Raw genomic sequence first — 14,064 nt, forward strand, 5'->3', positions numbered from 1 at the left:
CATGCCTTCTGTCTGTGACTTGCTTTTCTGAACTCCTAATGTAGGAAATACTTAGAAGGCTGGCTACCACAGAAAACCATGAAGACACCTCAAGTTCAGTGCTAGCAAGCTGACCCCTGAGCCCCAAGGGCTGAAGAGCTGCATCAGCTCTATGAGAAACTGCTGGAAGCTCATGTGTTCAGCTGAACCCAAGCTGATGCCATACAGAGCTGGTAGCAGGCTGGAATATCTCCCCAGCCTGCTCTGTAGAACTCATAATAAAATCCGCTATTCCGTTACCTAGAATTATCCATGCCCTACAATGAATAACTGTAGAAAAGTTTGGAAAATCAGGTGAAATTATTTTGACTGATGAAGTTCTACCAGCTTCTGAGAAATTATGTCATATGACAAAGAACTCTGTTAGATGTTGCACAATTAACTCTGGCTCCTAATTTCACTTCCTGCTTGAAAAATGGCACAAAAGGACAAATAATCAGTGTTCCTTTTTTTTACCTGAAAGAGTGATAGGCATGTGGATATTTATGGGGGAAGCAGTTCTTGTGCAATCTCATTTGCTCTATCTGTGTGCTGAAGAAACTGCCTACAGACTACAAAATCTCTTTCCCATATCAGCTGATATATTAGAAGGAAAGACAGAAGTTAGGAAATCAGCTTATTTAAATGACTGCTGATAAGATCACACTTTGACAAGGAAAAGTCAAAAGTGATATGGAAGAACGTGAAACTTCAATTCATGCTGCATATAAAATACTGCTTTTCATTAAAGATTTTAGAAGTGAAGCCATAGGGAAAAATGTCAAGATACATTTCCTTTTGTGACAAACAGCAGCAAAGATGCTTCTATGTCCCAGAAAGAGAATGCCCATGAAGAAAAGGAAAATATTTTGACTTATGGTGATTCTGAATTTAATTAAATAGCCCAGTGAAAACCAACATACCTCCTTATCCTGAATATTTGGATCTGCGTTGTTTTCCAGTAACACTACCATGCAGTTAATGTAACCTCCATAAGCAGCACACTGCAGAGGTGTTCTACCTGCATAATCCTGCACATTCGGGTTGATTTTATTTTCAATCAAGATTTGGCACACATCAGCATTTCCTCCCAGGGCTGCCCAGTGAAGGGGCGAATGGCCATCTTGGTCCACCAAATCTACTCTTGCTCCTCCTGTAACAACAAATACATTTTTTAACACAAAAAGAAAACACTTTTGAATGAAAAGAATAATAATAATAAAAAAGAATAGGTTTATGTTCAACTAGAATTTATTTGGTGGACTGACAATCAGATAAATATTTCTGAAAGTAACTTCCATTTTGATATTCAAATCCTAAAACCTAACCCAAAATTAACTAGGGATGAGATTGTTTCAGTGGAGGTCAGGCACCTTTGTTTTTTACAAGCTTGTGAACATCCTCTCCTTAGAATCTCCAGGTGTGTCAAATGTTCTTGAAAAAACTAGCTTTTATTTGTTTCAGGTTTCTTAATTTTCAGTGAAACTTTTATTTCTTAACAAAATCCCTTTTGAATATTAGACTTTAGATGGGGTAGCTTTTTAAATCTCTAAAGCAGACAAGATAAAATATTCACAGTGGAGAGAACAACTTTTGAAAAAAGCTTGATTTTTTTTTTTTAATTCAAGCATGCTAAGACTCTTTTATGTAGATAATTAATTTCTCTATGTGCTCTCGTAGGATGTAAAAACTCCACCCAAAAAATACCCTTCACAAATACAAAAACTTGAACCAACCAGAAACAATGATAGTCTATATCACAAAATATTTAACTGAACGTAACTCAGTTCTGATAACCAAGCTTCTTGCATCTACAAATGCTAAATGGCACAGGGGTGGAAAGAAGAGCTTAACAGGAGGTTAAAATCTTCCCAGCAGATCCCAGAGGGAAGCACACTTTTCAGTAAGCAAGGTTGGTTGATAGAAAACTTGCAAGTTGTTAGCCTGGATACTTCAACTGTTCATAAATGGGATAATATCTCAAGTAGGAGGGAGACTGCTTCTAACTACTTAGAACTTTTCTGTGAAGCTATAAATGACAGAATTTTGCATTGAAAATACCACTGTTCTTTTACTGTGCTTCTTCCACTTCGTCAGACTTTTTACAATTATCTAGAGCTGCGTGTATTGTTAAATCTTATTTCTGTCTGCAAAGAAAATAACGCTTACAAAAAACAACCAGAGGAAAATATTAATGATTTAGGATTTTTGATGGCTACCTTCAATAAAAAATAAGTATTTGTTTAAATAGTCAAAAAGTCTTCAAAGAAGCCTAAAAATGCCTTCTGACAAATGAGAAGAAAGCTTAATTTGGTCTTATTTACTGGAGAAAAACTAAGAAAGAAAGACAATTACTTGCTGGGGGGGGAGGGTGAAAGTCGGTTTGAGAGACTAGAACGTACTTGAAAAGGCTTAAGCAGAAAGAGCTGTGAAAAGAACTATCCCAAATTTTTAAATTTTATATTTAACACTTCTAGCCATTTTGCACAGCATTCTGATAATCTTTTACATTTACTAGCACTGTTCAACAAAGGGTACCTGCAGACAAAACCTGCTTTAGAGAAGTAATTTCTACCCCACCTCTTGCTCAGCTGTGCTCTTTATTTCCCAGTCCCGCAAAAAGCAGCACCAACACTCTGAACAGGCTTGTAAAGTCCTAACAACTGACCTTTGATGAGTGTTTGTATCACTTCTTTGTGCCCCATCTCACAGGCTCGGAAAAGTGGGGTGTGTTTCATGACATCCAAAGCATCTACCTGTGCGTTATGTTCCAACAGCAACTTCACTGTGCTGACGTGACCAGAAAGGGCAGCAGCATGTAATGCTAAAATAATAAAGCAGTAGGAAAAAAGAAACACAGTATCATGAGCTTTGGAGGGTCACAATTAGAGCAGACAAAATAAAAATTAACTTCAACCGCACTGGGGAAAAAAAAGTGCTTTTCAACCACAAGAAATGGAACCACGGTAACAAGTGATCACTAACCACATTTCCTTGCCATACAAGAAACAGAGAAGTAAGTAGAAAAAACTGTTAGCCCTGAATTGGGGTTCTAGCTTGTCCAACTAGGAATGTTGACTAACACCACCAAGACTGGCTCATATTGAGGATTTGTGGAAAGTCAGCAGCAGCTTCTGATTAAGAGAACATAACATGATCTACTTTTGCCTGTTTTGTGGCATTTCTAATCTCACCCTGATGGACATGAAACTGGCTGTTGCCAGCGAAAGCAAGCTTTCATTATTTCTGCAGTGTTTTCCTGAAAATACTTTTTCCTTTCAAGTAAGCAAAGCTGTCTCAATTAAAGCTAACTCCAAATAACCACTCAGATGTTTGGGGTTTTTTTCAGCATTACTTGGAGAAAATTTTACAAAAATCACGTAGCAAGGCAATCATAACTCACAGAGTATCTGCAGCTCCCTGTTTTCTTCAGAAAAGAGAAAAGGATGAGGGAGAGACCAGATACTGCATTTTGTCTCATCCCTACAATTTATGAAGTTCAGTTGCATGAAAACTATGCAAAGTTGATTCTGCAGACTCCCACTCTTCTGTACTTTTCCTTGCCTTCTCATCTTTAAGTGTATGCAGACTTCACTGAGTTCAAACCAACCAATAACACAGAGCTACCTTAGCAGAGGAAGACCTCAGAGGTAAAGATGTGGTGTCCTATAACTGAAATTGCTGCCATCTCACATGGGATCCTGCTGGCACTCTCAGCTGGGATTGAGGAGACACTGAAATGCCAGTCCAACCAGTTCACTGCTCTTTTTGAAGGAAAGGCAAACTACACAGAGCAGTGAAATTTCAAACCCATGGAGGACACACATATTGGTGATTTCACTTTCAATTTCTTTTCAAAAGGCTTTGGATTATTTTCTAGTCAGCAATCAAATCAGATAATCCACGCTCTCAGAGGCATACTGCCTTACATCTAAATTACTTCACAGATGACAATATCCAAATAATTTAGAACAAAAATATGTTTCCTTGTGAAATTTCAAGAATATTCATCCTTGGTAAAAAAAAATCAATCTGCTCAAACAAGGAAAACGTGGGGCTGTAAACCATAACTATATGTCTCTACTTGTTTAATGTTAAAACAGGCAGGGTCAGGATCCAGCAGAGATATTATGCAGAAAGGCACACCACGAAGGCCAGTGTTAGAAGGAACTGCTTCTTGAACCACAGCCAGCACATCTAAACAGTCAGGCTTTTTGTGTTTGCCTGCTGCTGTTTACCACTGGTAACTCACTTCACACAGCTTATGAAATAGTAACCCAGCACAACCTGTTTCACAGGCACTACTAAAGCACAGAGATTGTCCCTACTGTCCGTGAATCAAATCCAGTGTGTCACCTTAAAATAGATTCTCAAAATTAGTGATAGGAACTGGGACTGTGATACAGACCAATGGGGCACCTCCTACAAGGACTGGGGTCACACTGTGAGAAGCACTGCCTTAGTAATTGAAATCATGCCTTTAAGATGTCACTGATGTTTAACTGCTGCAGCTAAAAAGCAGAGGGGCACTCATGGCACTGGTGAATAATACCTGCAAGCAGCAAGATCTGCAGTAGCTAGGCGAGTGGGTGGCTATCAGTGGAAACAGGACAAGAATGAGATCCCTGCTGCTTTGTACATTTGGATAGGCCTGGTTTTCATGGTCTGACCTTACAGTAAACTCTAGGTTCTGGTTTTTGTACTGCATGTCTTATGAAACCAAAGGCAGTAAACCACTCCATCAGATGACACATGGGGTGTGTATAACAATACAATAGAAAAAGAGCTGCTGTGTCAGCTTGGCCAGTTCTTCCCCCCTATCACTCATTCTGACGCAGGCATCTTGTTTCGCACTTTGTGCTCAATATTTTCTTGTGAGCCAAATTTTCTGTGATGGAGTCACGGTGACTGAAGAGATTCTCGGGCCAGCTGGTCACAATAGGGCTTTTGTTCGGCCGGCAGACAGAGCCCTCTCCATTGTAGGCAGTGACGGCAGAGCTATAAAGCTGCCCCTGTACTGCTCCTGCAGCGCTGATCTCTGAGAACATGGAAATTCCTTTCCCTTGGTGTCATTCTCCTACACAATGCGCGGAGCCTCGACGTTCTGAATGGAGAGCCTGCTCTTTTTAAGCAAATGCAAAAGGCTGCGTTAGCGCAACATTATAACTGAGCTTAAGGGAGTCGGCAGACAAAAGTCAGGAAAACACAACCTTGAACTCTCCTCAGCAACTGCATCGCAGGCACGGAGGCATGTGGGCTATTTTCTGTTACTGCCTAAGTTTCCCCGTCAGAACACAACGCTGCTTTTCCCCTCACCAAACCTCCAGAATGATTAGGAACCTTCAGAAAAAAGAACCCGGGGCTGAAATCAGAGAGCGATTTACTGGGGAGGGGGGGCTTCCTTTTAAGTTTACAGCCCACTGTAATAAAGCCTGCTGCACATGCTTGCACAATGGTAAAATGTGGATTGCTCGACAGCACGCAATGAACAGCATAGTTCCCCACTTTAAAGCTACAAGCTTGTTCTACACAACGGCAGTTCCAAGCAAATGGAAAATCCATTAATTTCCTTGGATTAAAAGCCCTACATCAGAAATCAAAAGGTGATTACACATCTGTGTTATGAAACATTTAAGACTGAAAGATAATCAGCCCAACCACCTGAATTATTCAAGCACGAAACACACACCCCAGTAATTTCTGAAGCACAGGGTGTGATTGCTTGTCCCTCCGCAGAGGAGAAAACCCTTTACAAGGAGGTTTGCACATTGGCTACGACACCACTGCACCTTCAGGTCTGAAACAAACCCTGTGAGGTATTTAAAAGGAAACTGTCAAGAAGGAGCAAATACAGGTTAGACTGCTAAAAGCTGAAATAAGACTAAAACTGTAGAGTATGTACTTTGTAAAGGCATCAAACATGAAGACTGAGATTTTATTTGTTGCACTATTTCTTAAACTCAAAAATTACAAACTATCTGAAGTTGGAAGGACTGTTTTTTTGGTGTGTTGTTCTGCAAGGAAAGCAAGAATTTACATATTTAAATAGAATTTTATGGTAACTGTACTTGGGTTTTTATGTAAGCCCCCCCTAATACAGCCAAAGGAAATAAAATTTTCAAATTTTTAATATGAAAGTAATATTTATACATGCTGTCTTTCAAATCTTGAACCACGCAACCTTGACATTACATTAATTTACCATGTGAAGTGTGGTCTGAAAACAGAAAAGCTGTTAAATTCCTGTCTTTGTTTCTTGGTTGGGATAGATGTATGCTGCAAGTTCCCTAAATCTAAGGATGCAGCTTAGCCGATTTGTGTGTGTGTGCAGCCAAAAGATAATAACTGAGTATACTTTAAAACAAATACAATACCATTTTAAAAAACAAACACTGCAATATGCATTCCTAACTGTTTAGAATAACTCTTTTCAGGAGAAATGCCCTCTGCTTTACTATTCACAGGAGTGTGCTCTGACTATCAGCTTGGCTACCATTTTACTACTTATTATACACAGATATGCATTTTTGCATTCAACTTCTAAATTTGGGACCTGTCTGTGCCACACAGCTTAACCCTGCAACCCCCTGCTACCAAGCCCCTCCAATTTATGCCCAATATACCCACATCCTCCTTTTTTATTCAGATGTCATGAGCATGCCCTACAGTTCCACTGCTTTTTACCTGTATTCCAACACTGCTGAATACATATACTCTTCAACATCTGTCTCTCTGTCAGAATTGTTACTCTGTTTTTGTTGAAAGCACTACACAGACAACACAACTGCAACAACCCTAATCTTTATTACACTATCTTTATAAGTATCTCTGGTACTTATGATTTTCATTATGATCATTTAAGCCACTTTACTGGTTAAGTTTGCTCTACGTTGTTTCAAAGTATTTATTCACTGACAATTTTTTCTAACAGGCATTTCCAGGGAGGGCTTATTATGCAACTGTATTTCATTTTATACTTAAAAAACAGAACATCTCTTCCTTTCCTAGGATTACAGATCCATCTAAGTAGCAGCACAGCAGTGCATTACTTCTTATTGCTATGTTGCAAATTAACTGGTGCAATCTGCACAGAAAATACCTGTTTCTTTACTGCAATAAGGGAAAGAAATTACTCAAAACACATAATTAAACTAATGCATAAATATTTTCAGAATTAAGGGACACATCCATAAAAAGATTAAGATTGCTTCTAACACTGTTTTATATTTGGTGCAAATCACACTAACTGGAAACATCCAGTGGCACTTGATTATAAAGCATCTTACCTGTGCCAGCGTATTTGTCTGTCATATTGATATCAATATCCAACTTTAAACTCAGCATGGTCCTAATGACATCATCACTGCCTTTGCCAGCTGCCCACATGAAGGATGTTCTTCCCTCAAGATCCGAGTCATCTTTTACAGAAGGATGTTTCAAAAATACTTCAACAGTTTCCTGAAAAGACATACTACTGAAATTAACATTAAAGGGAATCAGTAACAACAAGAAACTACTGTGTCTCATTTAGCTGTTTATAAAGCAGATCAAAGCTTCAGTTTTCCTTTTTGTATTTATATAGAGTAACAGCTCAATGGGAGCTTTGTATTTCTGCTATGCCCTTTTCCTCCTCGATGTTAACAATGAATTTAACACTGTCATTTATTTCATACTTTTTTCTTTTTAGTGTCAAACATCATGTGTTCACCATAAGGAAGGAAAGACACTGCAGTCACTGTGAAGAAAGCAATCAGAAAACTATTACCAGCTTATCAAACTATTACTGTAATACTATGATGCTAAAATAAATGTTTCTTCAAAATATTCTCCAGATTATTTTTTTCTGATCCAATTCTAAATATAACTGCACATACAAATATTTTAGTTTATTAAACTCTAATACTTCTATTATTAAAAAAAGGACTTTTGAGGCAATGTAGACATATTTCCTAATATTTAATCATATCAAGAGGTTACTAACTACTGAAACATTATACATAAAAAACACCTTTACACTTGAGTCCAGGCTTTCTACTGTAACTGTTACACTAAAATCAAAGCAAGAATAAGTATTTCTTCAAATGCTGATTTTGTGTTAATCTCTCAGCAAACAAGTCCACTTGTTTGACCTGCTGCTAAATTCTTAATAAACCACACAGGAAAGGAGGGGAGAGGAAATCACTACTACAGGAAAAAGAATTAGGGGAAGACTTTCCCTCTTCTATTTAATGCTTTACAAAGGCGATGTACTTAACAGCTGCTAAACATCTCTTCAGAGCCACTGATGGGCTAGCCAATAAAAGCTGAAAAAAGTGAGTTTCATTATTTTATATTTTAGTATTAACACTATTTTATTCTTTGCCCCATGTGACCTCAAAATAGCTCTATCCCTGCTCTGGGTAGAATGAAAATTCCTTAGCTATAAGGAATTAAATGCTTATCATCACAAAGGTGTTTAAATGCCTAAGTGACATGAATGTGAATGTGATCTAAGATCCTAACCTAATGATTTTAGGCCCATACCTGATATGCCTGATCTTGTGAAAAGTTCCAGCCAGAAACACTGAGGAATGGAAGCACCAAACCCTCCACACAAAGCAGCAAGTGTTCAGAGCCTTGTGTACTCCCACAGATTGCCACTACACCTCAGACACAAGCGGCCAGTCCTTAGGCCAGCAACTCAGCACCCTACCAGTAGTTCCCTGCACTGCTTGAAACCCTGCAATGTGAAAAGCAGGATGAAGGCTGGATCTCCTCAGTACTAAGGCATGCATCCTGCAAACATAAATAAGGAATTTTACTTTTCCATTAAGTTTTAGCAAAGCAACGTTTCTGTCAGCCTCTGGTCTTTTGTAATTTTTAGTGGGGAAAATGTGGAAGAAAGTCCCATAGTGCTGTAAGAGGCATCTTCAAAAAGGAAGTTATCCCAACTTGAAAAAATAATTACATTAAATTAGAAAAGGATGGCTAGAAAATCAGAAAGCAGAAGTATCAATCAGTTTAATTCTACATGTAGTTTGTCATGAAAAATCATGTATTTTATCTCTATTTTAAAAAGTGCAGAAAAATAAAAAAAACCAAAGCTTAAAAACAACAGTAAAGGAGAGAAGTAAACCCGGATAATTTCATTCTCTGAAAAATACTAATTTTACAATTTTCTAATTTTATAATAATGTTAATATTATTTTTGAACATTCAAAAATAAGACAGGAGTATCCACATTCAATTTACTAGATCAATCTGTACAAGTATTAACAGGAAAGTACCTTATCTTGGACATACCTGGAAAAATAAAAAAAACCCAAAAATAGATATATTTAGTCCTGCATTCTGAATACTAAAATCAATACTGACAGAGAATATGCCTTCACACATTGAGTTCAGAAATTTACAAGGGATGTTTATTTGGACCTTTGGCAAGACAACCTATTTGGGTGGCAATAGTGGGTAACTTCTCTTCTTCTAGAACTTTTCATTCTGTTATAAGTGGGGATAAATTAGTTTTAGAGAAATTTTTTTTCGCATAAATTAAGTACCAGCTAAGACTCTTCAGTATTTAAAAAAAAACAAAAGATGTCATATTAGGGTAAGCAACCCACAGAAAAAAAAAGGAAAGAATAAGATATCAAATTAAAAAAAAACTGAAAGAAATGCAAATATTTAAAATAAATGCAAAAGAACAAACTTTCTTGTTGTTAGGGCCTCAGAATGCATTTTAACTGAGAAACATCCCACACCTATCTGAACTTGGGCAAACTGAACAGAGTAACAATGTGGCTCTCAAACCATAAATATATAGATGTTACTGCCCAAAAAACATGGATGAGCCTTCACTCACTTCTTTTACCATGTACATGGAATGCAGTGGTAAGAATTGATCTAGGATTTCTATGTAATTGAGAAAAAAAAAGCAAAGAGAGGTGCTCAGAAACAACCAGATTGGTAAACAAGAGAGACATAATTTAGGCATAAACAGGGGCCCTTGGATACATCACCAGCTAAAAGTGGCTTGCAGATCTGAATGAGACTCTCCTGTCTGATGATGACAAAATAATGTCTGATTCCATCACCTACCCTCTTCCCATAAAAACCTAAATGATATCATAATTTGGCTGGCTGGTAGGATCAGAAGACAGCAACGTAATGTTTCATATAACTGAATCAAACTCAGAGAAAGAAAACTAGTATGAAAAACACATTTTTAAGGAATGTATAAACATTGGGGAAAAAAAAAAGTATGTGGAAATAATCACCAGATTGTAAATAAAATCATTCTGTCTTTACCATGAGTCTGACTCAAACTAGAAAGAAAGAACTTTTACAACATAAATATTTCAGGCATGTGAGTCAGATCCAAATTGATCATGTAATGGACAATAATCATCAGCAATAAAAAAAATCTTAGAAAGTGTAAATTATACAGAGAAAATTACTCCAATGAAATTCTGAATTTTAAAAAATATATACGTGGCCTTAGTAAGACCACCTCTTAACCCACCAAACCCTGAAAACACAGTCTCACATGGAACAAAAAAAGGGTGACAGCTGTGGTATTAATAAACACTGGTCAGTTCCTTTTTTCAGTACTGTTTCTGAATGTGCTAACCTGAATGGTTCTCAAGGACATTAACATTTTACTGCTTTTATGAAAATTAACACATGGGTAGGCAAGAAAGACCCAAATTAGTATCCCCGTTAAGAAAATGCCACAGTATGTGCTACATAACTACGTTAATTAGGCACTAAAGAATCCTTTTTGTAAACAGAAGTTACGAATACTACAACTGAAGAAAACTCAGATGGGAGCTCTCAGCTTACTATGCATGGCACACTTCAACTATGAGAGACAGAACAACATTAAAAAAGTCTTCTTAAGTTCCAGTGCTTGAGAACTACCTCTATGATGACATCTGTGACCAGCAATCATTAAACTGCTGAGTTTTATACTTAGCTCTACTCTATCTGATCTTGCTCTGGAAAAAAATTAGCGGTTCTACCAAAATACAAGAATTAGGCTGTCTGATAAACATGTCTGATAAAAAAAAAAAATTTCTTTGGTGTCTGAATATAAAAAATGTTTAAAATTTTTAAAACTTTAAAAATAAAAATTAAAAATAATGTCCACAAAGAATTATGACAAAAGGTACTTGCTCTTTAGCCAAGATTTATGAGTCGAGGGCTCATTCATAATAGCAAATATTAATAAGTTGATCACCTTCCTGAAGGCAAAGGCTGGTTTGCCTGGTACTGACACAGCTATGCAAATACTCGTACAGGTCACCTTACTCTAGATACCTTATAACTTCTAAGATTTTGACATAATCAATCTTAAAAAGAAAAAGCACAGTAAAATAGAAGGTGTCATTCTGCTTATTATTGATGTATTAAATGACTATTCTGTGTTCTGATGCATATGTATAGATCAAAGGCCCTTCTCTGAACAGCAGCTTAGTTTATAAAATCTAGTTTTAACAGTTTGAAATTAACCACATTGGTATCACATAACATAGCAAAACTCTGAATTAAGCTTGTGCAGACAACACTGCCTCTATAGGATTTTAAAAACAACTCAAACATTTTTTTTACATTATAAATATTTCAGCAAAATGTATTTACTTCACATTTAGGGTATGTGCTACTTACAGCAAAGTTGCTTTGCGCTGCATAATGTAGGGGTGTTGCGCCTTGACTATCAGATGGGATAGTTCCAAACTTATTTCTTTCTAATAAGAGATTGACAATCTGTGCATGACCTGAAAAAAAAATATAATAAAACCAGATATGTATTGAATCCGAAAGTTAAACACTTCCCCATTAAGAAACAAAGCAAAACACAAAAACCCAAAAAGCCCTGAAAAGAAAACCCCCAGAACAAAATGAACAGCCTTCAACAAATAATAGTTTATTAGCGTTTTAGCCATTACAGTCTAAACATGAGAGATACATAAGAATTGATATTTGAACTATTAAGCCTGGCATGCACCTTCTTCCTAATAGTGTTCCAGTTCCACTCTGTATCCTTATTTTTGAGAGGCATCTGGAAATCAGAATGACCTATGGACAGGGACATGTGGAAAGATTTCTTGCTTCTTTTAAAATAAATCACTAGAACATTTCCATGAAAAAAGAAACCAGCAGTAGCTGGTCAGATAATTGTGATATTAACATTGCAATGAATGAGTTGAGTATTTCCAGAAAAACCTTCTGATAATTCAGTCAGGATGAGCACTACATCTGCTTGAGTCCATTCACACTAAAAGTTAGGCTAAACCAACATTGGCAAATTCATCCTACATCACATTATTTCACAGAAATTAAGTGTAAACTCTTTACTTAGGTTGTATCCAACCAAAATTTCAACTGAAGATGTATAGGAGAATCTGGAGGCTAGTGTACTACTACCAGCTGCCATATCTGCAAACAAACAACAAACTGACATACATGACTCCTTCCATCAAAACAGATTTGAATTATTTTAGCTTAAAATAACAACATTTGGGGGGAATAGTTAACTTCACATCCCCTTCACAGATAGAAAAACAAAGACACAATACCGCATACTGCCACTAAAGTTAACTCATCTTTTCATGTGCTTTCTTTTGTAGGTATATGTAGCTCACAGAATAACTTAGTGATTTGGTATTTTAAGAGATAATATAAGGCATAAATAACTTAAAAATTCTCTGATTTCACAGGAGAAATCTTCCAGTATCTTGGATGAGGGGAAAATGATTTTGCAGCTTGTTACTTTTGCACAGTTGAATTACTTTAGAAAAAAACTCAGAAAAGTAGGTAAAGCTTTCTAGTAGCAGTAGACTTTTTAAACTGAAAACACTGACAATTACAAAATTAAGCTGTGTAGGAGTTGTGGCCTGTAGCTTTTAAATCCTAAGAGATGGACTTGTCAAGCCTTCTTTTTTGGAATGGCACATTCAGACTTTATATGCACAGAAGTATCAGAAATGAGAAAAAATGGTCAATGTGGGTCAAAAAGGAAGAACAGCTGTGTGAGATTAATTTTTTTCTAGGGGCTTTAGGGTGTACAGGAAGGCTCCTCTTTCAGCCATTAAGACAAGCCTGAACCCAGAACATCACAACATTCTGTCCCTTTCTACCAGAAAAACACTAAAAAGAAGAGATGCAATGTTGCGATGCTCTTCCCATCTCACAACTGAAAAAGTGGACTGAGGTACACCAGAAAAAGGTGGTCCTGAGTGCAGTCCTAGCAGGAAAAAAATAGGGGTTCTGAGCTTGAAAAAAAACAAAAGTTACCTGAACTTTCAGGACAAACAACTAGAAAAAGCCTAACTGAACTCTGGAATCAGGACAGATCTACCTAAATTAACTATGAAAAAGAAGGCGTGAGAGAGTTGAAAATAAGAAGTTGCGTTGGATGCAACAGTAAGTAAATTGGTGCAAAGATGGATGTCACTTTGACATTAATGTAAACATTAAAACTCAATTCTTGAGGTCAAGAAATGTCATTTCCATAGTACTTTTACACAGAAGAAATGTAACTTGGCTGAGACTTTTATCTACCCAAAAGGTAAGAGGAGCAATAACCCCCTAAGATGCAGTCACATGCAACTCATCACCTTTAACAGAATATTTCTGGCTGTATCTATGTGCTACTTTAAACCTCCTATGGTTAACTCATTCAGTAACATTTTAGACTTTGAGATTTAACATAGAGCATACAGTATCTAACCTGAAATTAATAATAATTTACTAATCAGAAGTTCCCCATGGCAATATGACACCTGGAGACCTCATCAAGTTCACAAAGGACTCTGAGGTCTTGGCATATCTTCCCCTTTTATTCTACATTGACTAGACAATCCATTTCTCCAACAGACAAAACCTCTCTCTTAAATACAACCAATTTCAAAACACAATAAAATTTGCTTCTTAAACAGAACCAAGTGATAATGACTACTTCTTTTGGAGACAAATCCCATGACACTTAAAATGTTTTACAATTTTGCTGTAAAAATGCAATATCCCTACTTGAATGGCAATGCAAATCTGAGAACACTTTTTTTATTT

General features: G+C 36.8%; 1 protein-coding gene across 5 annotated transcripts in view; it reads right to left on the reverse strand.

Annotated features, from left to right (window-relative positions):
• The window catches only part of INVS (inversin), an 84,793-nt gene that overhangs the window by 18,575 nt on the left and 52,154 nt on the right, over window positions 1-14,064 (reverse strand). For all 5 annotated transcript variants that reach the window (XM_051609358.1, XM_051609359.1, XM_051609362.1 and 2 more), the window contains 4 exons: window positions 11,662-11,771; window positions 7,305-7,476; window positions 2,687-2,842; window positions 942-1,171 (listed from right to left, as the gene is read on the reverse strand). In XM_051609358.1, coding sequence (XP_051465318.1) covers window positions 942-1,171; window positions 2,687-2,842; window positions 7,305-7,476; window positions 11,662-11,771 — 668 coding nt within the window. The remainder of the gene's footprint in view (window positions 1-941; window positions 1,172-2,686; window positions 2,843-7,304; window positions 7,477-11,661; window positions 11,772-14,064) is intronic.

Source organism: Apus apus, chromosome 2 (assembly GCF_020740795.1).
Source record: "Apus apus isolate bApuApu2 chromosome 2, bApuApu2.pri.cur, whole genome shotgun sequence".
NCBI lineage: Eukaryota > Metazoa > Chordata > Aves > Apodiformes > Apodidae > Apus > Apus apus.